Genomic DNA, 25,565 nt, shown 5'->3' with positions numbered 1-25,565 from the left:
AAATTGGGCATAAAGGAAGAAATAATAATGATACATTGATTGTTATCAACACCCTCATTTAGCCACAGAAGGGATCATATCTGACACCAGCTGTGGCAGATTTCCTGAGCGAATGGAATTGCCCATTCCTCTCCTGAGACTCTAGAAGATACACAAGCCTGCTGAGCCTAGCAACCAGTGGTAAGAGAAAACAACCTCTACACACGGTCGAGTCCACTGGGGACATAGGCTATTCTATTTCCAATGTCCAGACTCCAGAGACAACGCAATCCATCAATGTGGCTCTTTCCAATTGAGAACCCCGACGCTATAGAATAATACAGCAACTGTATAGGAGTATGTGCCACAATTTACTTCCTCCTTACCCAAAGTTATGCAGATGAAGTTCATTAAGCTACAGAAACAATTCAACGCCACCATAGTAGAGGAAGCGCTCCTTTCAACACAATATCCCAGCATATTGTTCTCTTTGACACTCATTTTGCTGTCACTGCTCAGCCAAACTCTCACAGGGATATTTAATTGGTAGTGTTACAGCAGGCTGCTACCTCCATTCCAACCTAAAAACAATTCTGCAAGTAGTATGACAGTACATTTATACAAAACATTGACCTACATGGTTTAGCCAAGTATTGGCCTACCAATAAAAGTGTGTACTGTCAGAAAGCCTTCATTGAAGAGGCTGAAAATGCAGGTAAAACATGGGCACTTGTCAGCTGGTTTAATGCAAATACAAAGAACATGCAATGAAAAAGCAAGTCGATCTGAGTATATGACACTGATGTTGACTTCAGGAGAATCGACTGACAGAAGAGGTGGCAAAAGGGAAACAGGAAATCACAATTCAAAAGGAGTCAAATATTTTAAGAACTTTCTACACAGATGCAAGCAAGCTCAAATAAAAAACCCAATGGCTGTACTAAATAGCCTAAGTGAAGCAGGTGGCATAATTACCCACTAATTTAAAAAGTCTGAGGATGGCACAACTTAAGAAATTAGAGGTTTGCTACAACTAGCTAACACACTTGAGAATTGATACTTGTCGAGGTGTGTAAACAACTTACATAATAACGTTAGTACATTAACATTCAATGTAACTTCCCTACACAACCAGTATGTGAGTATTGTAGCTAGCTAGTTAACGTTAAGTAGCAACAATACCATAGTAGATTGCTAGTTTAAGTAACGTTATTAACCTTAAATTCATTGCAAACACGTAGAAACAGTCAAAGCTAACGTTACAACAGTTACACCCAAGCTAGGTACAACACACATCGTATTTGAAGCGTGGGTATACGTTACAGTTCAACTTGAACACATCAAGGTATTGCACTAACTAAGTTAACATTAGCTAGCTACTTAGCTAACATAATTGGCTAGCTACAGTAGTTAGCTAGGAAACTTCCACGTCGGTACATATCTACATTCTGCATACCAAGTAGCTGGCTAGCCAGTAGCGTTAGCTGGGTAGGGTGGTTAGCTTGCTACGGTAGATCACAAGCTCACAGAAAGATAGTTAAATTGTTAGTCATCTTTTGAACGCAATACTTTACGAACCTTTAACCACACCTGTCAAATATATTATGCATTGTCACGTTACCACTAGTTAGCATTGGCACTAACAAGCTAGCAATCTAACGTCCGAGCAGAGGCCATTTCAGGGCGAACATGGCACAATTACAGCCTAATTTCTCAGACATAAGTAAACCCTTTTAGCAAGTGAACATATAGTGCATAGCTAGATAGCTACGCAATCGCGAAGAGGCCTTCATCGCACTGACTTAGCTAGCTAGTAGGATTAGTTAACTAGATAGCTGCCTTTCCTACATACCAGCCGGTACATCTCGTTTGAGTAACACAGCAAATGACCAAATGCAATATTGACATACATTGAAGGCGTATAAGCAAGTAAAAGTTAAGTATAAAAACAGATTTCTAAGGTTAAAGGTCGCACAAGTACAGATCAGGTAAGCATACCAGCTAGCCGACACCAGGCTAACGCTTCTCTGACATACAACCCCCCCCCACCGTACACTGGCTGGTTAGCGCAGCCTCACTTCCGATCCTCTGTAGCACCAACATGGATTATTGTCACCGCGGTTTAAGACAAAGTCGTGCTGATTTGTCAGCTATAATCAAATATGTTTAACTGACATAGTTGTATAAAGTTATACTCACTAGCCGTATTGATACCAGAAAATAGCTGGAATCTTCTCTATTTGCGACGGAGGTAGGAACAGACCAGACATTCAAAATGGTGGCTCTCCTAGCCTCGACACTTCTACCGCAGGCGGAGGGTTACACCGAAAAAAACAAAACTTCAACGTTTGTGGAATGAGAAAGAAACGAAGACCTCAAACAGGCGAGCGTGCAAATTATTTGCAGAACTCTCAATTGGCTAGCAAATCCACCAACTTCGACACTGCTATGTGATATTTGATTGAGTAACATGGGTTGCTGGTATGTATGTAAGCATTACGGTAATGCGAACATGTTTATTTAACCACTGCAATAATGCTATAGCTACTAGTAACTAGCTAAATAACCCCTTATACCTAGCTAACATATGCATGCCCTTCTAGCTACACTTGTGAGCCGTTTAGAGATACTAATGCACGTTTCGAGTATTGTAATTATACCACGCCACAATCTGATTATGTTTATTGGCTGGTGTTCTACCTAGCTATGTAACTATTTGATGTATCGTATTGAGATGTGTCCGAAATGGGCGGATGAGTAATAATGTGTCTATAAACGTCGTGCTGCGGTTCGCACACCTCACCTCGTGGCAATCAGTGATGACGTCAACCTGTAATGTTATGACATTTGTAATTTTGTGAGGTTCGTTGACTCCATCTAGTGTACTTTACAGACAATGCCGCACTAAGTTCAACCAGGACATGCGCATCATAGCATCTTTATACTTTAAAAAATATATTATACATTTATTTCCGCCATCAAAATATACTGTATAGAAACAACTGGAGCGGTGTTTCAACCAGCGTCACCAGGTTTCGGACCAACAAGCACACTACTACATGTGCTATAAAGGTCCAGTACACTCCCATACTTGGAGGCACTATATTCCCCTTCTTCCGAAAGTATCCCATGCACAAACCAGAATGTGAACAGTGAAAACGTCCATTAAAGGCCAGAAAAAACATGGGTTTCCCACTGCTGGTACCAGTATGTGTTGCTGCCCTAATCCAACACCTAGCAACCTCATCAAAAGAGTCGGGACTACCACTCCGACTTCACTACACTGGTGTCAGAAATGGGATGGCCCCTGATTGTGCCTGTGCCCCAAGGGTGCAGGGAACTAGAGAAGTGCGAGCCCGACACCTCGAAGGAAGGTGGTAATGTGTAGCGACCTTAAGATTCTGATCTCTTAGTGTAAAAGCTAATGTGTTTAACAGTCGCAAACACCCGGCTTCAAACCCTGCCAGTTGTGACTTCCCTCTGATTTCTCCAAAATAAGAGCGAACAGCTGGAGCATGTTTTGAACCAGCAATGCTGTGGTTATGGGGTGAATCGAGTGCAGTACCACCTGTACCATAAAGGTCTAGACCTCTTGGTAGAGGCTGTAGTGTGCAACGTGCCACGTACAACAGGTAGGCTATATGACTGTAATGTTGGAGAGCAGACTGAATTTTGCAACCATGTCATTGAATCAGTTGGTATAAATAGTTTTGTTACTTTTGGGGGGCTTTGTGAATATAGGCCTATTTCAAATTCACAATATTAAAATTGTCAGTGTGTTTTAAAATTACCTAACATACAGCCTAAAATCCTTAAAAAATATGCAATATTTAAATATTATAATACATGAAATGAGGAGAGAAAGAAGTAGGCTCAATGTATTATTGTGTGCATTGTTGACGGTAGTCCACTGCTCCTATGTCATCACAGGTTATCTACCCTCAAATGTTTTGAACATCCCACAATGCATTGCTGTGCGCATGTTGTAATCATAGATATCAGCTGTGCCTGTGGGATGAAAATTAAGACCATATCAAGGTCAGAGATGCAGTCCGAGATTGTTTGCTATGATGGATGACGAGGAGGAGACTTGGCTGACAATTGTGGCACGTATTGGGAGCGTGGAGTGGCCAGAGATAGCCAGACTACTAAATTGGGCTAAGGAACAGAAGATGGGCTATCAGTGCATGTTCTGCAAGCAGCACTGCAGATGAAGCCATGGCATGAGCGTGGTGAACAGTTAGACGTGGTTATGGAGGAGGAAGAGCCGAGTGCAGTGGGAAGATGTGTGTTGAGGAAGAATGGCACCAAGTACAAACCGTATTCTGCTGTGTCTGATGGCTCAGAAAGTGAACCCAAGGATGAATTATCTGTGGTGGCATGTGAGGTGAAGACCTCCGATCCTTGCTCCGATGGTCATGCAAAGGAAGATTCTGGCCCAGTGGGAGTGAGATTTTTTGAGAAAGTGGATCCTGCCTTTTGGCTGATCCATGTGTAGTCTCAGGCTGGGTAGAAAATAAGTTGGGTAATGTTAAATCGGTGAAGGTATTATCGGTGGGGAAAAACGGTCAATTGTGGTGGTGCCTGTGTTGCTGGGGATCAGAAGTGCCTGGTGCGAGAGAGACAGGCTGAAGTTGCCAGGGTCAAAGTAGAACAGAAGGTGTCACGCTGAGGCAGGGAAGAGAGTAGAGGATGATGGATCAAGGGTGAGTAGTAGGCTTAGGCCAATACAGAGTGATTTGAATTTGTGCTTCAGTAAGGTTGGCTTCTTAGCATTCATTGCCATGGTTATCAATTTGTACCGCAGAAATGGAATGTAAATCACAGAAGGTAGATGTTGTGGTGGCAGTACTTGGGTGTATAAGGTTTTACTGCGGAAGAGATACAGGGTGTGTTGAACCAGAGTCCGGTCCTCCCAGGCCGTCGGACTGGTGTAGGATCAGTTAGGGTCAAAGTAGTGGAATGAGGTGGTGATTATTATAAATATATATTTTTTTATTAAATAGGTGTAGGGTTAGTTGGTGGTGCAATTTTTCTTCCCTTTCTCCCCTTTTTTGTGTTACAAAAATTGACATGATGACCACACACTACCGCACAGTAGGTGGCAGCATGCACAAACAAAATGTGCGAACTTCATTATACCGAAGAAGAAGAAGCTGTGCCTGTGTATCGCTGCAGTGCATTGGCAAAGCGACAGCAACGCAGGATTGTAGCTGCTCGGGGCAGCTGAGCAAATACCATCTCAGGCCGGGTTGGATAGGACCCTATCGCAGTTTCTATCATTTTAAAATTATATATAGATCGACTGGAGAGTGTTTTAAATTTAAGTGGATCAGATTGTAACCAAGCCATTTGGGCTTATTTAAACATTTTTTATAGGCTATTTGTTTTGTATTCATTTAAATGACCTCGACTCTCACCAATGGTGTAAGCTGTGTTCATCTCTACATGGGTAAACAATTTTGATCATCGGGTATTTTGTTATTTATTTTAAATCATTTTTTAAGTGATATTGTTGTACTCTCGAAAGGGAGTCCCTTTACGGAATACAGCTGGATTGCATAGGGGAATCTTCAAATCTGTCTGGGCTAGGAGGAGATTCGATTTTTTTCCAACCGGGAGTGGGGGATAATATGTCCAGGCGAAAACAGAACAACCCCTTCAAAGTTAATTGTAGGTATCTCAGGTATTGTAAATGCCATTTTTACTTGTTGAAAAGTAGTGAGGAGGATAATTTCCATCCCTCTAACTAGACGATTGTTTTCGCCACCGTTGCAATTGTGAACTGTAAGACAATGTGTCAATCGCCATCGTTGATACAAGCGCCTGATACAATGTTTTAGTTCAACCTATGTGGCGCGTAGACGTCAACATTTTTATAATTTTGATGATACATTGAATCAACGCGCGTGACACCGACGACTGTCTGTATCTTCGAACCAAAAAAATGATCATGAACCATTATTAGGCTACTAATACTATGATATTAATATTTGTATGGAGATGTCAACCTCACAATTGCATGCGCAGGTCGTTTTCTCTGAGGGAAACTATTCAGATAGTTATTTCCATGTGTTTACCGGCGCTTATATTGGTGGTTTTTAATTACATTCTTTGTTTGAGGCAACATGAAAACCTGCTGTGGCATGCTTTTTTCAACTCTTGTTTTGAGAGTACGATATAGCCTACCAATGTAAATGAAAATAAATAATGTTAGTCTTGAGATTAGGACAGATTTCACCCTTCTTGGTCTCAGAATCCATTTAAGATGTTGTCCCTCATATAATGTCAGTTTAAACTAGGTACAACATGCTTTTGCGTTGACTGTACTTTCTGTTTCTCTGGATAAGCTCTCACATTGACATCTCAGATTCAGATACAGAACCAGTACAGCCAGTGGAGAATAGCAATGTCGGTCATACTACTAGCATTGTCAATGCCTGGGGCCAAAATAAGAGACCATATATATATATATATATTTTAAATGGAAAGGTGCACTGCTTGGTTTCTGTAATCAGAGCCCATTAAAACACGTTTCGTTAATCTATTTTTACGTTTCTGTTCCATGAGTGCTGTTGTGTCTCTGTCATAGTCACCAGCTTAGGGGAGGGTGTTTTTAAGTGTCACTGACTACTTTGGCTATCTGCAAGAAACATTCCTCCAATTCCAATGGGAGACTACTCCAGAGCAGGTATAGTCTAGGTCAGGGGTGTCAAACTCATTCCACGGAGGGCCTAGTGTCTGCAGGTTTTTGGTTTTTCCTTTCAATAAAGCCCTAGACAACCAGGTGTGGGGAGTTCCTAACTAATTAGTGATGTTAATTCATCAATCAAGTATAAGGGAGGAGCGAAAACCCGCAGACACTCGGCCCCCCGTGGAATGAGTTTGACACCTGTGGTCTAGGTACTACAGGTTTGGTAGCTGTGTAGTTGCCTGACAAACATTTCTACTGATGGTGATGTCCTTTTCCTATGCATGCTAAAAGGTCAAACTGAGTGCATGATGAATTGGCCTGCTGATCCTTCACAGTGTAGGCTACTGGATGCCTGAGGACGCATAAGTCCACCCAAGGGGATTGAACCCAACAATACAGTGAGGTGAACATGTAGCCTTTAGGGTCCTTTTCTAAACATAGGCGAGCTAGTTTGTTTAAATATGGTGTAGAAATACGTATTGTTCTAATGGCCTCTAATCCCTATATGCTAACAACATCTGTCACGGGAAACAGTAAGACAGTAAGGATGCATGATGTGCTGATAGACGTATTGGTCCATAGAACTCTGTTGTTCAAACACAGTATAGTAAAACAACAACATACATTATCAATCTTAAGGCGTTTTTTGGGGGGCTTCTAAAGTGACGTCTCCAAGCTTCACGTACTACTTCTGACTGATAATTATGAAATAACAACAGTCTTTTTTTATTACCCTCAGAATGAACAAGACTTTTGCACTTTCCTATGACCACATACAGTTGGTCCAAGACAAATTCACACACATACCACATAGGTTATAAAATGATAATAGGTCATTTTTTTAACCCACCATCTAATTTAATATTATAATAATCCTTAGAAGTGGTGTGTGTCCTGAACTGATGTGAAATGTCCCTCAATGTAGAGCAAACTTTACCAGCATGGGAAAACTAATCAGCTAGCCTGTCTGAGCCAATCATGGCTGGGGTAGAGGGAAAGCATAGCAGGGGAAACAGCAGCTCTGTTAGAAGTCTCATTAGCCCTGAAAGGGTTAGTGACGATAAACAGGTCTGTTTTGATAGCATGCGTTCAGGTTGTATCAGAATAGTTTTCATTGTGGATCTATAATGTATCATCTTCACAACACACATGCTTGAGGAAGCCATACAGATGGGTCATTTTGTGTTGATTTGTCTGAGAGCAGAGTTGGGTCATTTCAGACACTTCACTGGGGAGGAAGGCTCCACAGAGAGGGAGGGATTCTGGAGAAAAGGGGTGATGGCGGTTTCCTCCGTCTTGCCTTAATTAAATACCAGGCCGCCAATTAGGCGAAGTGAGAAATGATCTGGGATTATCTGATGTCTGTGTTTTACCATTCCCATGGTCCTGAACACCACAGTGCCTGTACATGGATGGAAGGCAGGGGCCCCAGCACTTCCTAGAGATTCAGACAGTATTTTGTGTGTGTGTGTGGCATCTGTCTGTGTGTGTTGGAGCAGAGGGTGGGTAAAAAAGAGGGGAGCTTGAATTCAACAGGAGCCCCATTGCTTAGTGTTTGAGTAGAGTTTTGGCATTCTCTCTTTTGTCTGTTTTGTTTTGTCCCCCTTTCCTCCTCCTCTCTCCCTCTGTCTGTTGGCTGATGAGTTTGTCTTTGTCTGGATTCAGTCAGACACTGCGTCACCTCCTGCCTACAGACACGCAGACTCAGAGATAACATCAGAGTGGCAGAGACATGGGGAGGGAGGGCGGGTGGGAGAAGAGAGACAGATGTACAGACAGAGCCTAGCAGTGGGGGATGGGTAGCTCTCACATCAATCATTGGCTGTGTGCCGTGGAGCCAGTCTGTAGCAGTTCATAGTTCAACAATCGGACCCACTCTACCAATGCTAATGAGTGCCTGGATCACTATGGGAAATGTGCCCAAACTATTTTCACATACTATACTCCGCTAAAAAGTTAATGCAGGAATGACAGCCCTGTGAAGATTAGAGGGGAGTTTTTTTTTAATGATAGATTTTATTCCTCAACCCTCTCGCATACAGACCATGCTCCTCAGTGGTGTGTTACTCCAGGATTAGAACAGAGGTTGTAATTACCTCTGCCAGCCTCAGGTAACTGAGTGGAAAGACTGGACAGGAAGGGGAGGGGCAATTCATTGCATTCAGAAGCAGAGGGTGATAACTGGAGGGCTATGGAACCTAAACTGTTGCAGTTTAAATATATTTTTCCCTTCGAGAGATATTAAAATTATCAAAATAAAACCTCCCGTTAACGTATACTGATGACAGGAATGAGTGTACTGTCACTAACAACTGGAGAGGTCCTGTGCTCCCATCACAACCGTGTCAAGCTTGGGTGTAGATCGGAGGGGAATTGGGATACTAATGCAATGAGCAGAGATGCTGTAAAATGCTGAGCGCCATGTGAGGGGTTTAAGCAGATACATATGGGCTCCTTGGTATGAGGCATTGGCCTCCCCCTCAGAGCTGCTGGTATGGATATAGAACAGTCAGAGCTGCGTATGAGCAGGGAGGACAGAGGGTGAGCCAGGCTGTGCAGTGTGTGGGTGGTACTGAGAGAGGGAGATACAGTGCCTTGCAGGCTGCTAGTGGAAAGGAGTGCTGGCTGCTTCCCCCTGGGACTGCAGCATGCCTGGATAAGCGTGTATGTTCGTTCTGCTTCTGTGAAAATTGGGGGTCTGGTTGTGTGTGAGTACATGTGTCAATGTGCGCTTCTGCGATGTGTTGATGCAGCATTATATTGGCATGTCAGTGAATATGAAAGCATCCATGTCAACTGCATATAGGCTAGGTGAATGATTGTGTTTAAAGGTTTAGGCCTTTCATGTATTCTATGTTGTGTTTGTATAACCGTCTTGTGCTAGTGTATTATAGCAGCTATGATGGGTTTATGTGTGTAGCTACGACTCCTTTAATGCTGGATAGGCTTGCTATTCTAATCTGAAGCACTTTCTTCAGTATGCTAAGTGTGGTAGATTGCTTGGATTTTGTGGCTAGTCAGCACCTACACCAGGTAACTGAAGTGCAGGCTACACACCAGGCTCTCTGGTGTTTATGCCCTCCATGTTAAATATTACAGGTCTGTGCTCTAGAAATGTCTTCCCCTGACTTCATGATCACGCTCCGCCTTGTACTACTGACCTGTCAATCTTCTGTTCCAGGGCTGTCATTCCTATGCCTAGCACGTTTTACCTCCAAGGCTTTGTCTACTGGCTGTATTTTCCTGCATTGTCTTGTAATATATCAACTGTCTTTTTATACACACCTGACTCAAATTAATATATATATATTTTTTATGTCATTGAGGATGGCCTCAATCAAGATTACGATGGGAAAGTGACCGCCCATTTTGCCTCGGTTCCTCGATCTTCCGGGTTTTGAATGGGCTTTAAGATTATACAACCAAATTCCCAAATGCTGTCATTTAAGATATACAATTATATTCTTATTTGTGTATTTAATTTACTTCTACCTGACCTTTTAAGATGTTCAATTGCATCCTGTTTGCGTGTGTGTGTTGTGTTTCAAGAACATAAGAAAAACTAAAGTCGACATGTAGTGGTCACACTTTCCCATCCTAACGTTGCTATGGGCACAGCCAAACAACGGAAGTGATGGATTCGACTTCCGCTTTACTTCTCTACTGCAGCTCGCCGGTGGCAAATTTGCCAATGTCAATTATTTGAAGGAGACATTTTATAGTGTACAGTATAAAAGTTAAGTAAACAAGTATATAAGTGTAATTTTACATGGATTTCATACACGTTCTCCATTAGCTAGACCTACTAGGCTAGTTCTGTTGTGACAATAACGTTAGTTGTGTTGTCAGAGTTAAGGGCCAGGCACCAAGCCAATAACTATAAAGATAAACTATAGGCTACATAACTATAACACGTTGGTGAGCATCCACACTAGAGGAAAGTTCTTATTGTTCTGAAGTCCTACACCTGTCAATCAACTGATCAACGCATCCTACTGCACGCTGTCTATTAATAAGGTGACCATGAGTTCTCTAACCACAGATACTGGTTCAGACCAGTGCTTTCAGGGTGTGTTCATTGTCATAGTGACAACTGCAAATAATACGTCAATGTAGGCCTAATGTAAAACAATATAATAACTCCTACTGTATTTAAATGTAGCATTTCAACAACAAACGCCATATTGCCTGCATATCTATTACACCATTGCTCAAGTGGTTTGCAAGTGACTTCCATTTTTCTAATGGTTGTCAATTTCTTTGGGTCTTATTTTTCACTGTGCTCATCTCTCTGTCCTGTGCAACTATTTGCAATGCAACAGTGTTATCATAATAAGTGGCCAAAAGTAATCACACCAATGCACTTTCTCTCCTCAACAATCTGCAGGTACTGCAGGATTTTGTTCCACTAGGCACCACACCTGACCAGCTGAGCTAATTGATCAGTTCAATGTTTGTCTAAATTCAACACACCTGATCCTCCAGGTCAATTAAATAATAAACGTGAAGTAACTGCGGCACTCCAGGACCAGTGTTGTCTACCCCTGCTATAGCCTGTTGTGAATGGGAACAGCTGGAAAGAGAGGCTGGTAATGTGTAGCTGACGTAACTTCGGCGGAAGTCGTGACAGTAATAAGCTAAATATTAGCTAGATATTAGTGCTATAAGCTAAATATTTACGAGTCAAAGTGCAAGAAAAAAAGTTTTACTGTTATCATTTGAGTGCACAGTTATTGTCCATGTGATGTAGGCTAATTTGAATAACACCTCAAACGTCCGATTTTGTAAAAAGATAACTGCATATGGTTATGCCTGGTTATGCAACCATTTGGATCAGTTTGGGACTATTCTCAGCAGTTAAGAAGGTCCAGAAAGGTACATAAGCAGGCCACTCGTGTGTTCTGTCAGGATGTAGCCCAGTGTTAAGCTAGGCCTACTATAGGAAAATATGGGCTTCTCCTTTCCAACTCCCTGCCCATTCTTAATGCTGTAGCCTATTTTACATTCCGCAAGCATGCATCTCTCTAATAGGCTATTAGTAGGCTAAAGAAAATAAGTCGAAATAAGTGTCCAACAAGCTTTTGTAGTATGGCTCTTTCTGGGACCCCATAAGATTTAAGAGGAAGAGACCCCAGGTGCGTAATTGCGCAACAGACAGACAGTCTACATCCCATGCCTGTCTCCTAAATTAGAAGCGTATGCATATTAACCCGTAATTCATAAGCTCAATGTTAGGCTTAATACTGCAGTGAATATATACAGTCAATTTACAAAAGGAAAAACAAGTTTATCAGATAAGGAAATCATAGGTAGTCTACACTGTGCTAATGTAGCAGTGTGATGTTGTTCCCCTAGATTACGCACCAAATTGCACACAAGGACCAATTCAAATAGGCCAGGTAAAGCGGGGATGTTAATAATCTGGTAATAATAATAATAATTCAGTGTATTTTTTTATTTAATTACAGCTGCATAGCTAATGTTTTTATTTGGTGTACAAACACTTTTTCATACCAATATTGTACATACAAGTGATTGTAAAAGTTTTGTATATTTTGGTTTGGCCCATCGCGGGTTATCTGTATCCCCATACCACTTTATCGTTCTCTTTTGCCTGACCCTCGGCTAGCAAGGTATGTTGTCCTTGGCTCCGAAACTGTTTAATATGGAACCGTCATAAGGTTATACAATGTACTGTTTTGCAACCATACGTTTGGTATAGTGTGGACAGTGTAGGAATTTATGTTAACAAGTTTCACAGAGCTCACTGACTGGGGTATCTGTTGTAACTTCTAAGTACTTGTGACAGTGGTTGAGTGAGTGTACATGTGCTCGCGCAGGTGCCGGAGAGCTGTGACTGCACCAAGGGTAACGTGTGTGTTGTCTCTTCGTGTGCAGGTATGTCTTTTATTTTGTCAGAATTATGTTCTGTATATGCTGTTGTGCAGCGAGTGTGCACGCAGCACCTGTTAATTCCTTTTGGCGCTCTTTTGCCTGACCCTCGGCTAGCAAGGTGCCGGAGAGCTGTGACTGCACCAAGGGTAACGTGTGTGTTGTCTCTTCGTGTGCAGGGCAAATAAAAAGATTTCAACGAGCAGACCATCAGTTGTGGCAGCGTCTTCATTAAGAATTACACAACGCAGAACGAACCACGCTACAAACTGGTGCCGTGACCCGGATCAGGCCCAATCTGTATCTGAGGGTGGGACATTAGAGAAGGTTTTGAGTATGCTAGAGAAGGCTCTTGTCAGCAATACTCAGTCTGTGAACAGAGGGCCCCGTAAACAGTTCCCCAAACGTGAGCGTGAGTGCGCTGTCTGTGGAAGCACTAATCACTGGACCAAAGCTCACTGTCAGATGCACCAGCTGTGTTTCAAGTGCTTCTCTCCTGGCCACATGAGCTTTGACTGTAGTGAGACTGGGAAGCGAAAGAGCCCTGTATGTGGGCAGACTGGCAGGTCTCAGGAAAACTAGAAAGTCTCCATTCTGAGGAGGGCAATGTGAGGCAGTCTAATTTTTCCTCCACTGATGATGATATCCAATCTGTTTATTCTTATTTTTGTGAGTCAGTACCCAAGAACAACACAGTAATTTTTCAGAACACAATGAGAATTTCTCAGAATGACAGTTTGTTTTACACCACCGTGCTAGTACAGGATAAAGTTGAGCTGAAGGGGATGTTAGATAGTGGGTCCATGGCTACTACTCTGCGCGCAGATATTGTACCTCGGTTGAGGGAGGCAGGAGTGGTAGAGGGGAACTTTCTAGCTCCTTCAGACATCATACTGGTGGGTTGTGGTGGGACGCAAACTAGCCCAGTGGGCATGTGTGACTTGAAACTACAGCTTTATGGCTTCAGTTATGTAGTCCCAGTGCTGATTGTAGATGGGCAGGTTGATGAACTCATTGTTGGCACTAACGTGTTGAAGTCTCTGATTAGACAGTTCAAATCAAATGACAGCTACTGGCAGGTGGTGGGTACGCCAGGTCCCTCTGGACAGTGTGAGGACAGCCAGTTCCTGCGTCTCCTATCAAATCTGGAGAGATGGAGAGGAGACTCCATCCCAGATAAAGTGGGCACCATTAAGTTGAAGAGGGCAGTAACGCTCCAACCCATGAGTGAGCATCTTGTGTGGGGCCGCTTACCCCCAAAGACAAAACTCTCTGTGGGCAGTACTGTTGTTGTCGAACCCAGCACGTCTCGTTGTGTGAATCGACACATACTAGTAGGGAGAGTAGTTACGCCTCTGTGGGGGGATGGATGGCTCCCTGGGAGTGAGTTGAGTAGAGCTGGAGACGATGTCAGTGGGTTGGTTTCCTGTGAAGAGGTGTCTGCTGTCCTCCAAGCCCATCGCCGATGGGATGATGGTGCCACAGTGAGGTCCGTTTCACATGTGCAGCACCTTGAGAAGTTGATGTCCATGGGTCAGAGCCCTTTACCTGTCCTTACACACAAGGAGCTGTATGATAACCAGTCACTGGATCCTATCATCAGCAGAGTAATGTTCTTTGTAGATAGAGGCCGGCGCCCATCTAGGAGAGAGCGAGTCTTTGAAGCTAAAGAAACAGTTTATACTCTAAGACAGTGGGGGAAACTCACCACGCGGTTAGGGATTCTGTATCGTGTCTCAAAACACCCAGTGAGTAAGAAGAAAATATTCCAGTATGTCGTACCTGTGTCTTTGAGAGGCCTTGTGTTGAAGGGAGTTCATGATGATGCTGGTCATCAGGGTCAGCAGCGCACATTGTGGCTCACGAGACAGCGGTTTTACTGGGAATCTATGGAGAAGGATGTCAAGGAATATGTGGCCCACTGTAAGAGATGTGTGTTGAGTAAAGCACCTGAGCCTGAAGCAAGAGCCCCACTTGTCTCCATTGTGACAACGGCACCTTTAGAACTTGTGTGTATTGATTTCTGGACTGCCGAAGATTCAAACAACAAGTCTATTGATGTGTTAGTAGTGACTGATCACTTTACTAAGCTGGCCTGTGCGTATCCATGTCCAAACCAGTCTGCTAAGACTGTTGCTCGTGTTCTCTGGAATAATTTCTTCTGCATTTATGGGTTCGCTGATTGCATCCATTCTGACAGGGGTGCAAACTTCGAGAGTTTACTTATTGCAGAATTACTTCAGTTATCTGGTGTTGAAAAGTCCCACACCACACCTTATCATCCCATGGGTAACGGTCAAGCAGAACGTCTGAATCGCACACTGGGTGGGATGATTAGAGCTCTGCCAGCTAGGTCTAAGGCTAAATGGCCTCAGATGTTGAACACATTGACATTCTCCTATAACTGCACTGTTCATGAGACTACTGGGTTTCCACCCTTCTTCTTGATGTTCGGACGCACCCCTAGGTTGCCGGTAGATGTTATGTTTGAAAGTGTGCTGTTGGATGGGGACACAGTAGATGTGGATAAGTATGTCCAGTCTCTGGGTGAGGATCTGAGAGAGGCCATGACATTGGCCCAGCAGCATGCCAGTAAGCAACAAAAGAGACAAGCCGAGGTCTACAACAGACGGTCTAAGGGTCACTCGGTGCAGAAGGGAGATAGAGTTCTACTTGCTAACAAGGGGGAGAGGGGCAAGAAGAAACTGGCTGATCGCTGGGAGAGTGTGGTGTACATAGTGGTTGCAAAGAACAGCTCACTGAACACATATCGTATCCAACACCCTACCACTGGACGCATCAAAACTGTGCATAGGAACCTGATTATGCCAGTCAACTTTCTGCCTTTACCTTCGTGGGAGGAACCTGAGGGTCACGGATCTCTATCGAGTGGTGACGTGATCTCTGAGATGTCTGCAATGTCCAGCCAAATGGATGGGAGTGACGCCAGGACTGTCCACTGGGTAGCAGGCCTTCCTGAGTCTTCTGGGAGGATACTCCAAGAGGATGGTGAAGTCCCGGCTGATGGAAGTGAGGTGGAACAACCGTATGAAGTCCCCTTAAGTGAGGTGTGCTCAGCAGAAGTGGACCAGAGAGATATCCCCGAAGCCTACAAGAGTTCTGATTGCGAAACTCCATTCAGTGTGGATGATGTTACCTTGGTTGAAGATGCTTCGTCAGTGTGGTCTGTGACAATCTACCAGGATTCTGATCAGTCGTCTGACACTACTAGTGTTGAGTCGGTAACTGAAAGTGTGCTGGCTCCGGAGATGCGGATCTGTAGGACTCCCCATCCTGAGGTTAGACCTCTGAGCAGGGTTAGTGCTGTCTGTGACATTCCTGCTAGGTTTGTGGGTGAGGGTGTTCGGACTAGACTGGGTAGACTTATTAAGCCAGTGGATAGGTTAATCCAAACTATGTCTACACAGGAAATGAAACAGTTCTTGTTTTCTCAGTGACGGTAGGATATTGCCTACCTTTTCTTTTGTAGGAATGTAGGAAATCTAAGCATGTCTTAGAATGATTTGTGGGTTTGTCTAATATATTTGACAATTCATGTAACTTTGTGTGTAGTCCATCGGCATAAAATGTATATGGCATTTTTCGTATACGGTTGAATAAGGGATTAGCTACCCCTTATTTTTCCTAATCCTTCGCGGGATAGCTTTTCAGCTGATCGACCATTTGTGGGTCTAGAATTAAGGGACTACACTGGGTTACTCTGTCGCCCTGTGGGTGTGAATTTTTTTTCTTTCTTTGCTTTGTTACCTTTGAGGTAATGTGTTTTGTTTTGGGTCTATAATCTAGTGTAAAACAGTGGGGGTGAATGTAGCAGTGTGATGTTGTTCCCCTAGATTACGCACCAAATTGCACACAAGGACCAATTCAAATAGGCCAGGTAAAGCGGGGATGTTAATAATCTGGTAATAATAATAATAATTCAGTGTATTTTTTTATTTAATTACAGCTGCATAGCTAATGTTTTTATTTGGTGTACAAACACTTTTTCATACCAATATTGTACATACAAGTGATTGTAAAAGTTTTGTATATTTTGGTTTGGCCCATCGCGGGTTATCTGTATCCCCATACCACTTTATCGTTCTCTTTTGCCTGACCCTCGGCTAGCAAGGTATGTTGTCCTTGGCTCCGAAACTGTTTAATATGGAACCGTCATAAGGTTATACAATGTACTGTTTTGCAACCATACGTTTGGTATAGTGTGGACAGTGTAGGAATTTATGTTAACAAGTTTCACAGAGCTCACTGACTGGGGTATCTGTTGTAACTTCTAAGTACTTGTGACAGTGGTTGAGTGAGTGTACATGTGCTCGCGCAGGTGCCGGAGAGCTGTGACTGCACCAAGGGTAACGTGTGTGTTGTCTCTTCGTGTGCAGGTATGTCTTTTATTTTGTCAGAATTATGTTCTGTATATGCTGTTGTGCAGCGAGTGTGCACGCAGCACCTGTTAATTCCTTTTGGCGCTCTTTTGCCTGACCCTCGGCTAGCAAGGTGCCGGAGAGCTGTGACTGCACCAAGGGTAACGTGTGTGTTGTCTCTTCGTGTGCAGGGCAAATAAAAAGATTTCAACGAGCAGACCATCAGTTGTGGCAGCGTCTTCATTAAGAATTACACAACGCAGAACGAACCACGCTACACTATTGAGGATGCGCTGAGTGCTCTCCCTCCCAGTCCTCTGGTACCAGCTGGAAAAGCTACCCTATTTGTTTTTTTTAGGGACAATAAATGTATCCTACCTAGGCTACAACAACACAATGTAATGAAGAATTGTATTGTTTTCAATTGAGTACATAACCTCTAGTCTAGGCTGTAAGCTATTCACTGTAGTTTGTCATTTGAGTAATGCTCAAAAGCCTAGCGTTTTTAATGTTCATTTAGAAATGGCTGCATCTAGCTTGCCTGATTGGCAACCATTTGAACCATTTGGATCAGTTATGGGTTTTTACTCAGCTGTTAGCCGACAAGGTCCAGGCACATTAGCAGGCCAGTAATATGGTGTATTTCGTTCAGGATTTATCAGCGAAAAGAAACATGCTAATGCAGGGATTTCTAGTGGCTCGAATATGAATTATGATAAGGAAGTTGTTTCTGCATTTGGCTTCCGTGTTTTAAGTGTTTGAAAATCAGGTGGATTTGCCTAGAGTTAAATTGGGCCACCCCTCCCTCGGATGGTCTTATCATCTCCCTGTGACTCCTCTGTTCACAGGGCCCTTCCACAGCACCGGCTTTGCAGGCCCCCTCCACACTATTAACATGGATGGCAGGGACGATTTCATTGAGGACACCGAATGCCACAGCAACAATTCCCAACAGGACAGCATTTCAGGTAGGCATTTAGGGCATTTCCCTGACCCTAATGTGACATACTCTCTGTAGGGGGTGTCGTGAGAGAATATGACTAGCTCTGTGTTCTGTTGTCTGTCTATATTGATAGGACTGTGTTTGCCTCCATAGAAGACAGTGATAGCGACCTGGACAACCACGACTCATCCTCCAACACCTCAGCTGACGACCACATGACCTCCACCAAGAGAACACACCACAGGGGAGTTAAAGAAGTGAGTGTCACTGTCAGGGTTACCCATGGAGGGGTGTTCTCTCCTCCTAGCACTGTGTGGTCACTGAGTGCGGGCCTGCCTGGTTGCTGATTCACACATGCACTTCCTTCCTGATTTGTGTTCTACAGATCTCAGGGTCATCTGGCCCTCTAGACTTATGTGGAAAGGTTATTGCCCCACCCCGCACTGTCCATTTCCAGAATTATGTTATTCAATAATCCTACAGAAAGAGATGCAGCACAAGAATACGTCTGAATACATTGCGTTTGTAAATTGTAAACTGGCGATTCACAGAATATCCTCACACTTTCAGACCCCAGAAACAGAAAGCATCTCAGGTTGTGTGGTGTGATTCACACCCATGGCAGAGTCATACAGTGTGTCATAGTGACAGTCAATTAGTCACTGGGGGCCTGAGGGTAATTCTCTCTCATACTCTCAACCCACCCAACACCACAACCACACACAACCTTATGACCTACCACTCAGGATTCTTGCTCCCAGGACCAGCCATAGATGTACTGTAGAGAGGATGAACATATCCACCCTTTAGATGTACACATTAAATCCTCTTCTAATATTTACCCTACATTCTCAGTGTAGGCAGAACCACCATTACATAACTTACTGTATTATTACACAATCATTAGCATACATATTACTGATGAAGCAGATCTGTATGGTAGCTCCACATAGCATCCACAGTATCTGGGTGTACAGTAGTACTGATGCCTCTGTGTTTCTCAGGAGAGCGAGGAGGGGGCCGACCTGATGAACAGCTGTGTGTGTCCTCTGTGCACCCTGGAGTTCAGCAGCCCCGAGCAGCTCATCACACACGTCTACCAGGTGAGGACAGTACAGTACCAGACAGCCCACCATGGCACCAAGTATTCAGACGGGGCCAAAGCCTCCTTGGCTTCAGCGGTTGGATCAGGGGGATAATGGGCTAGGGGTAGACAATTACCTTTAAACCTCCTATGAGCTACTGTCATCACCACCCTGAAGATGGAAGGATAATTCTGATCCAGTCATGTGATCAGTCTCTGAGCCAGAATTACACGTTTACCACCAAACCACTTCCTCCTTCCATTCGTGTTCTTTCTCACATGATGGTGGAGTGGTAACCACATACGTTTATGCCACAATTGTAGATATGAGTATTCTTAGATATGCACTGTTGGGGTTTGTCCTCACTTTTAGGTTGCTTATAAAATACACTGACAAACAAAGAGAACCATTGTGCTTTACCTAATTAAATAACTATAACTCTGTCTGTCTGTGTGGAGCAGCACACATCGTTGATGGGCAGCAGTAAGAACTACGTGTGCCCAGTGTGTGGGCGCACGCTCAGCTCGCCAGGCTCCCTGGGGCGCCACCTTCTCATCCACTCTGAGGACCGCCTCTCCAACTGTGCTGTGTGTGGGACACGCTTCACCGACACCAACAACTTCAACAGGTCTGTGCCTCCTCCACCACTGTAACTGACAATTAACCTGTAAGTCTATGTCGTTGTTTTTTGTTTACGTGTTTGCTATGCAGGGGAAATGATAAGACAAGCGGAACTATGTGACTAAGAACTGTTGTAACGGGGATTATTATCGTAGCAACACACCGTTGGAGTGAAGGCAATCCCACGCTGTGTTAGCTAAGTTTTCATGTCTTCGGGTGTAGTTCGTAAAGGTTGAATTGTGTATGTTATAATAATTAAGGATGAAGCGTGAATTCATGCCAGGAATAATAAGTGTGCAGTTTTTGATTTCCTCCCTTCTGTAATAAGCAGCCAATGAGGTATTTTTCCTTTATTCATGTGTTTAATCTGATACTGTTATAGCTCCGGCTAAACTGTTTATGTATGTAAGCACTTCAGAGTTATATAAAGCTAATAAGTCACTCGTAAGACAAGAAAGTTGTAAGAGTCTGCTTAATAACCCTATTTTCATTTATTTTTTTAGTTCTCACGGAAGGTGATAATTTTGACTAAGACTACAGAATAAACCCGCCAGTTAAGATCAAGGAACGGTTGTGCTCGTGGTTACTGGAGGGAGCTACAACCACTACTACCTCATTTCAGTCCTATACCCTAGTATAGTGCTTCAGCCTTTCACATACACAATGACATGGGTTATCTACAGAGTTTAGAGAGTTAGACTGTCTGTCTGAGCTAGCCTGTAACAGCTGTGTCCTGTAACTACTCACATATCTGCCCCCCTACACAGGGAGAAGCTCAGAGAGGTCCTGAACACAGGCAGCAGTATGGAATGCAGCAGCGGAGATGAGAACTGTTCCATGTCCCGGTCTCTCTCCAGCAGCCCCATGGGCAACCCCGGTCATGGCCTGGGACACGGCCACGGGCCCGGCCACAACCAAGGACACAACCCTGGCCGTGGCACAGGCCACATCCCGGGACACAGCCACGGCCCGGCATACAACCCCGGCCACAACCAAGGACATGGCCCAGGACACAACCATGGCCAAGGTCTCGGACACCTCCCAGGCCATCCACTCCCCTCACTGCACCACAGCCTCCTCTCTTCACCCCCCTCCTTCCCTGACGCCCTCAGCCCCTCACCAGGCCTACCCCTGCTGCCAGACATCCTGAGCCCCATGCCTGTGCACCCGGCCGGAGTGCTGCTGGTGTGCAACAGCTGTGTGGCCTACCAGCAGCTGGTGGACGCCCAGTCTCCCATGAGGAAGTGGGCCATGCGCAGGAAGAACGAGCCGGTGGAGGCACGCATGCACCGTCTAGAGCGTGAGCGCTCCGCCAAGAAGACCAAGCGGGAGCACGAGTCGCCCGAGGAGCGGGAGCTGCGACGGCTTCGGGACCGCGAAGCCAAGCGGATGCAGAGGCTGCAGGAGACAGAGGAGCAACGGACACGGAGGCTTCTGCGCGACAGGGAGGCCATGCGGATGAAGAGGGCCAACGAGACGCCAGATAAGAGGCAGACCAGGCTGATCCGTGAGAGAGAGGCCAAGAGACTGAAACGGCGGCTAGAGAAGATTGACCCCTCCCTGAGAGGCCAGATAGAGCATGATCCAGCTGCTATGGCTGCCCTGACGGCAGACATGAGCCTGTTCCAGTTCCCCTGCCCCATGCCTGTCCCCTCTCTGGACAACAGCCTCTTCATGAAGCTGCCCTAGCAGGACCAGGTCACTGGGGGCAGCACACTGGGCCACTAACAGTTACAATGACCTCTCCACTACGCCTATGGGTTGAGAAGGCCACAGATGGAACCATTCCATGCTGGTTGAAATTCCAGCAGCTTCTGTGTCCAACAACTTGATACCCGAACTCCTGTGTCAACAAATAACATTAATTTATTACAGACTAGCAGGAAATAAGAGCAGATTCAAGAATGTGTCACTAAATGGTAGGTATTGATAAAGCATGTTGTAAAGAGATTTGATCTGTTTTGGGGGCTAGCAGACTTTGACTTACCAGCCCATTGTGACAGGAGCAGTTACACCCTTCCATATTTTGCACATGGACCTTCAGTGGTGGGAATGAGTCACATAGCCAATAGCTCTCTCCCTCGCCTCTGGTCCCTTCTGCTAGCAAAGTCGCTGGAGTTTACCGGTAGCTACACCTCTCTCACGCTGCCAACGTGGGTCTCTGCTCTGGCTAGCTCATATCCACCCAATCAACTACCTCAGTAAGGGCTGAGGCCGAGCCCTCTGTGACCTACGTTCTGACTCCAAGCTTCTTTACACGTACACTACAGAAGAGAATGCGGGTTGTTTCCTTAGTTTGAGGGTGTGTTTATATCTTTAGGATGTATTCACAGCTCACCGGGAGAATATTCAACAGGACAGAACATTCAGTAAGACATAGTCCGAAATGTACGGTATAAAACGGGAACGATAGAAAACGGACCTGTCGTATACATCACATTTCTATCCGCTATGCTCTGAATATGCTGTACTATTTAATGAGCCCTGTTTTGAGCACCATTATCCTCCATTCCAGCACATTCTCTTCAACTCAAAATATACTGCCACTACTGTAGGTCTCTTTGCCTTTTATTAGTCACATTGACCTTCCTCAATCTGTTTTTCCCTCGTACCTTCAACACTCATAACCTTTGCCAAGTAGTTGGTAATAATTTCCTTTTTACTTTATGTATCTTCTGTTGCATTGACATTTTTGGCTCATTAAACCACAATCTTTGCTGCTGTTACTGTTCTGTACATGTTAGTTACCTCTAGGACATTTAGGACTCAACATGTGAACTGAGAGTGCTAATTTACTAGCATTTTTCTAAATGCCCCAAATTGTCATATTTCCTTCCTAACCAACGTATTGAAATATGCTCATACAGTTGAAGTCGGAAGTTTACATACTTAGGTTGGAGTCATTACAACTAGTTTTTCAACCACTCCACAAATTACTTGTTAACAAACTATAGTTCTGGCAAGTTGGTTAGGACATCTACTTTGTGCATGACACAAGTCATTTTTCCCCCCAAAAATTAGACAGATTATTTCACTTAGAATTCTGTATCACAATTCCAGTGGGTCAGAAGTTTACATATACTAAGTTGACTGTGCCTTTTAAACGGCTTGGAAAATTCCAGAAAATTGTCATGGTTTTAGACGCTTCTGATAGACTCATTTACATAATTTGAGACAATTGGAGGTGTACCTGTGGATGTATTTCAAGGCCTACCTTCAAACTCAGTGCCTCTTTGCTTGACATCATGGGGAAATCGGCCAAGACCTCAGAAAGAAAGAAAAATCCACAAGTCTGGTTCATCCTTGGGAGCAATTTCCAAACACATGAAGGTACCACATTCATCTATACAAACAATAGTACACCAGTATAAACACCATGGGGCCACGCAGCCGTCATACCGTTCAGGAAGGAGACACTTTCTGTCTCCTAGAGATGCAGGTACTTTGGTGCGAAAAGTGCAAATCAATCCCAGAACAACAGCAAAGGACCATGTGAAGATGCTGGAGGAAACGCGTACAAAAGTATCTATATCCACAGTAAAACGAGTCCTATATCGACATAACCTGGAAGGCCGCTCAGCAAGGAAGAAGCCACCGCTCCAAAACCGCCATAAAAAATCCAGACTACAGTTTGCAATTGCACATGGGGACAAAGATCATACTTTTTGGAGAAATGTCCTCTGGTCTGATGAAACAAAAATATAACTGTTTGGGAATAATGACCATCATTATGTTCGGAGGAAAAAGGGGGATGCTTGCAAGCTGAACTTCATCCCAACCGTGAAGCATGGGGGTGGCAGCATCATGTTGTGAGGGTGCTTTGCTGCAGGAGGGACTGGTGCACTTCACAAAATAGATGGCATCATGAGGCAGGAAAATTATGTGGATATATTGAAGCAACATCTCAAGACATCAGTCAGGAAGTTAAAGCTTGGTCGCAAATGGGTCTTCCAAATGGACAATGACCCCAAGCATACTTCCAAAGTTGTGGCAAAATGGCTTAAGGACAACAAAGTCAAGGTATTGGAGTGGCCATCACAAAGCCCTGACCTCAATCATATAGAAAATGTGTGGGCAGAACTGAAAAAGCGTGTGTGAGCAAGGAGGCCTACAAACCTGACTCAGTTACACCAGCTCTGTCAGGAAGAAATGGGCCAAAATTCACCCAACTTAGTGGGAAGCTTGTGGAAGGTTACCCGAAATGTTTGACCCAAGTTAAACAATTTAAAGGCAATGCTACCAAATACTATTTGAGTGCATGTAAACGTCTAACCCACTGGGAATGTGATGAAAGAAATAAAAGCTGAAATAAATAATTCCCTCTATTATTCTGACATTTCACATTAAAATAAATTGGTGATCCTAACTGACCTAAGACGGAATTGTTACGAGGATTAAATGTCAGGAATTGTGAAAACTGAGTTTAAATGTATTTGGCTAAGGTGTATGTAAACTTCTGACTTCAACTGCTTGTGTCAGGGTAAAAGCTATATTTTGAATAACTAATCTTTGCATTTTTCCAGTGATCATACTTTGCAGAGTTCCACTCTCCAATGAGCATGTTCTAGACTCATTATTAAACCCGTTGACCCTCGACCAGTTGGGAGAGATCTCTGGTCTTATGTTTCATTGACCTCATTCCAATTGATATTTATGCAACATGTGAATATATATTTTGTTTAAAAAAAATGGGGGATATTTTTTTTGTTTGGTATATAATAGATGAAAGTACACATTTTGCCATGTTTGGTTCTATACTGTATGTATTTGTTTTTTCCTTCTCTTTGGTCATATGTTCTCAATTTCTTGCCAAAGGTTACCTCCGATACGCAATGTTTCTCAACTGAGCTCTGCAGACACATTGACAACATTACATTATTAGTTTTCTGGAGTATTCCTCAAGACAGGAACTAAGACTGGTTCTCAGTTTGAGCCACTACCAGGCTGAAGCCCACAACAGAATAGCATCCTGCTCAACAGGGAAAAGCTATTATATTCTAATTGTCCTTAAGAGTGTAGGAGTGGTTCAAACCTCTATGCAACAGTGCTGTTTATTCCAAGGGAAATTTGACTATTAAAACTATGCAGAGTGCAGGAAAAAACAAATGGACTCAAATGTATGGAATTGTGCAACTCAGGCGATGCAACTCAGTGAGGCCTCTTTGGCCATAGATTCAGCGCCCTGGTCCATGAACTTCTTTTCAGCAGGGTCATATCACTATCCTAATTTAAGATACACAGAGAGCAGAGCCATGCTCACAACAAAGTTGTCACACACGGTCATTATCTTTGCTACAAAATCTGTACCAACATTTCTGCCAAGTACTGAACGTATGGATACCTTTTCAATAATGAATACTGGGTATTCTGACTGATTTGAACTGGCAGCTGATATCATCCTCACACAGTGGAATAATGCAATGGAAAATGTGGAGTACGCTCTTCTCTGACATTAAAATACTACAAAAGGAAATTGTATCAACAGTTTCCCAGGTTCTGTTTGTGCTTTTGAACAGCACTGTCTAAAGCTCTGCCTGGCGTGACAGTCTGGATTAGGTTAACACTGCATGTCGTGAAACTGCATTTGTCCTAGAATGGTTCAATATGAGCTTGTATTCTACTGTTATTCTATGCCTGCCTGTTTTTGTTCAATTTAATTGAAAGATGTTCTTTGAACTTTGGCCTTTTTACTAGTCTATCAGGATATTCTCTTGATGTCCATGTTTACAAAGGAAATCCTTTTAAGAAGGCCAAAATCAATGAGGGTAAACAAAAGTGAAAAACAGAACACTTTATGCTCGATCTGTTGTCACTGCTCAGAACGGTACTTTTACGGCAGCCGTTCTACTACTGGATTAACAGATGTACAGATCATGTTGAAAGCAGGAATAGAATGTGGAAATAAACATTGACTTTGACACCTGCGCTGTGTAGTAATCTGTCTCTTCTCTTTCAGTTCACCCTACACACCA

General features: G+C 43.8%; 2 protein-coding genes across 10 annotated transcripts in view; one reads left to right on the top strand and one right to left on the bottom strand.

The window, feature by feature from the left end:
* The window catches only part of LOC129854265 (AP-1 complex subunit gamma-1-like), a 30,820-nt gene extending 28,552 nt beyond the window's left edge, over window positions 1–2,268 (bottom strand). The window contains exon 1 of one of the 2 annotated variants that reach the window (XM_055921106.1): window positions 2,179–2,268. The gene's annotated coding sequence lies outside the window, so the exon portion shown is untranslated. Of the gene's footprint in view, window positions 1–1,977; window positions 2,070–2,178 lie in introns of those variants that run through there. The other variant, XM_055921105.1, reaches the window with a different exon arrangement.
* Window positions 2,269–2,370: 102 nt separating this feature from the next.
* Window positions 2,371–25,518, top strand: LOC129854266 (zinc finger protein 821-like). Of its 8 annotated transcripts, none has more exons than XM_055921112.1 (6): window positions 2,371–2,460; window positions 17,793–17,912; window positions 18,041–18,144; window positions 18,892–18,990; window positions 19,434–19,600; window positions 20,361–25,518. In XM_055921112.1, exons 2-6 carry the CDS (start codon window positions 17,840–17,842, stop codon window positions 21,280–21,282), a joined length of 1,365 nt encoding a protein of 454 aa, XP_055777087.1. In that variant the 5' UTR covers window positions 2,371–2,460; window positions 17,793–17,839; the 3' UTR covers window positions 21,283–25,518. The 8 variants fall into 8 exon arrangements, with proteins under 8 accessions (XP_055777087.1, XP_055777084.1, XP_055777082.1 ...); XM_055921109.1 differs by lacking the exon at window positions 2,371–2,460 and adding an exon at window positions 5,138–5,431 and having other exon boundaries at window positions 18,044–18,144; XM_055921107.1 differs by lacking the exon at window positions 2,371–2,460 and adding an exon at window positions 5,139–5,431.
* The last annotated feature ends 47 nt before the right edge of the window (window positions 25,519–25,565 follow it).

The sequence above is a fragment of the Salvelinus fontinalis genome, chromosome 4, assembly GCF_029448725.1.
Source record: "Salvelinus fontinalis isolate EN_2023a chromosome 4, ASM2944872v1, whole genome shotgun sequence".
Classification (NCBI taxonomy): Eukaryota; Metazoa; Chordata; class Actinopteri; order Salmoniformes; family Salmonidae; genus Salvelinus; species Salvelinus fontinalis.
The sequence above is the reverse complement of the archived record's forward strand: the minus strand, read 5'-3'. Positions and strand labels throughout refer to the sequence as shown.

Bases quoted from the DNA above. Each gene is read 5' to 3' on its own strand.
- LOC129854266 (XM_055921107.1), top strand. From the start codon at position 5,383: ATGACCTCGACTCTCACCAATGGTGTAAGCTGTGTTCATCTCTACATG. The intron at 18,991-19,433 runs GTGAGGACAGTA...TGTGTGGAGCAG, and splicing joins TCATCACACACGTCTACCAG to CACACATCGTTGATGGGCAG. The intron at 19,601-20,360 runs GTCTGTGCCTCC...CCCCCTACACAG, and splicing joins GACACCAACAACTTCAACAG to GGAGAAGCTCAGAGAGGTCC.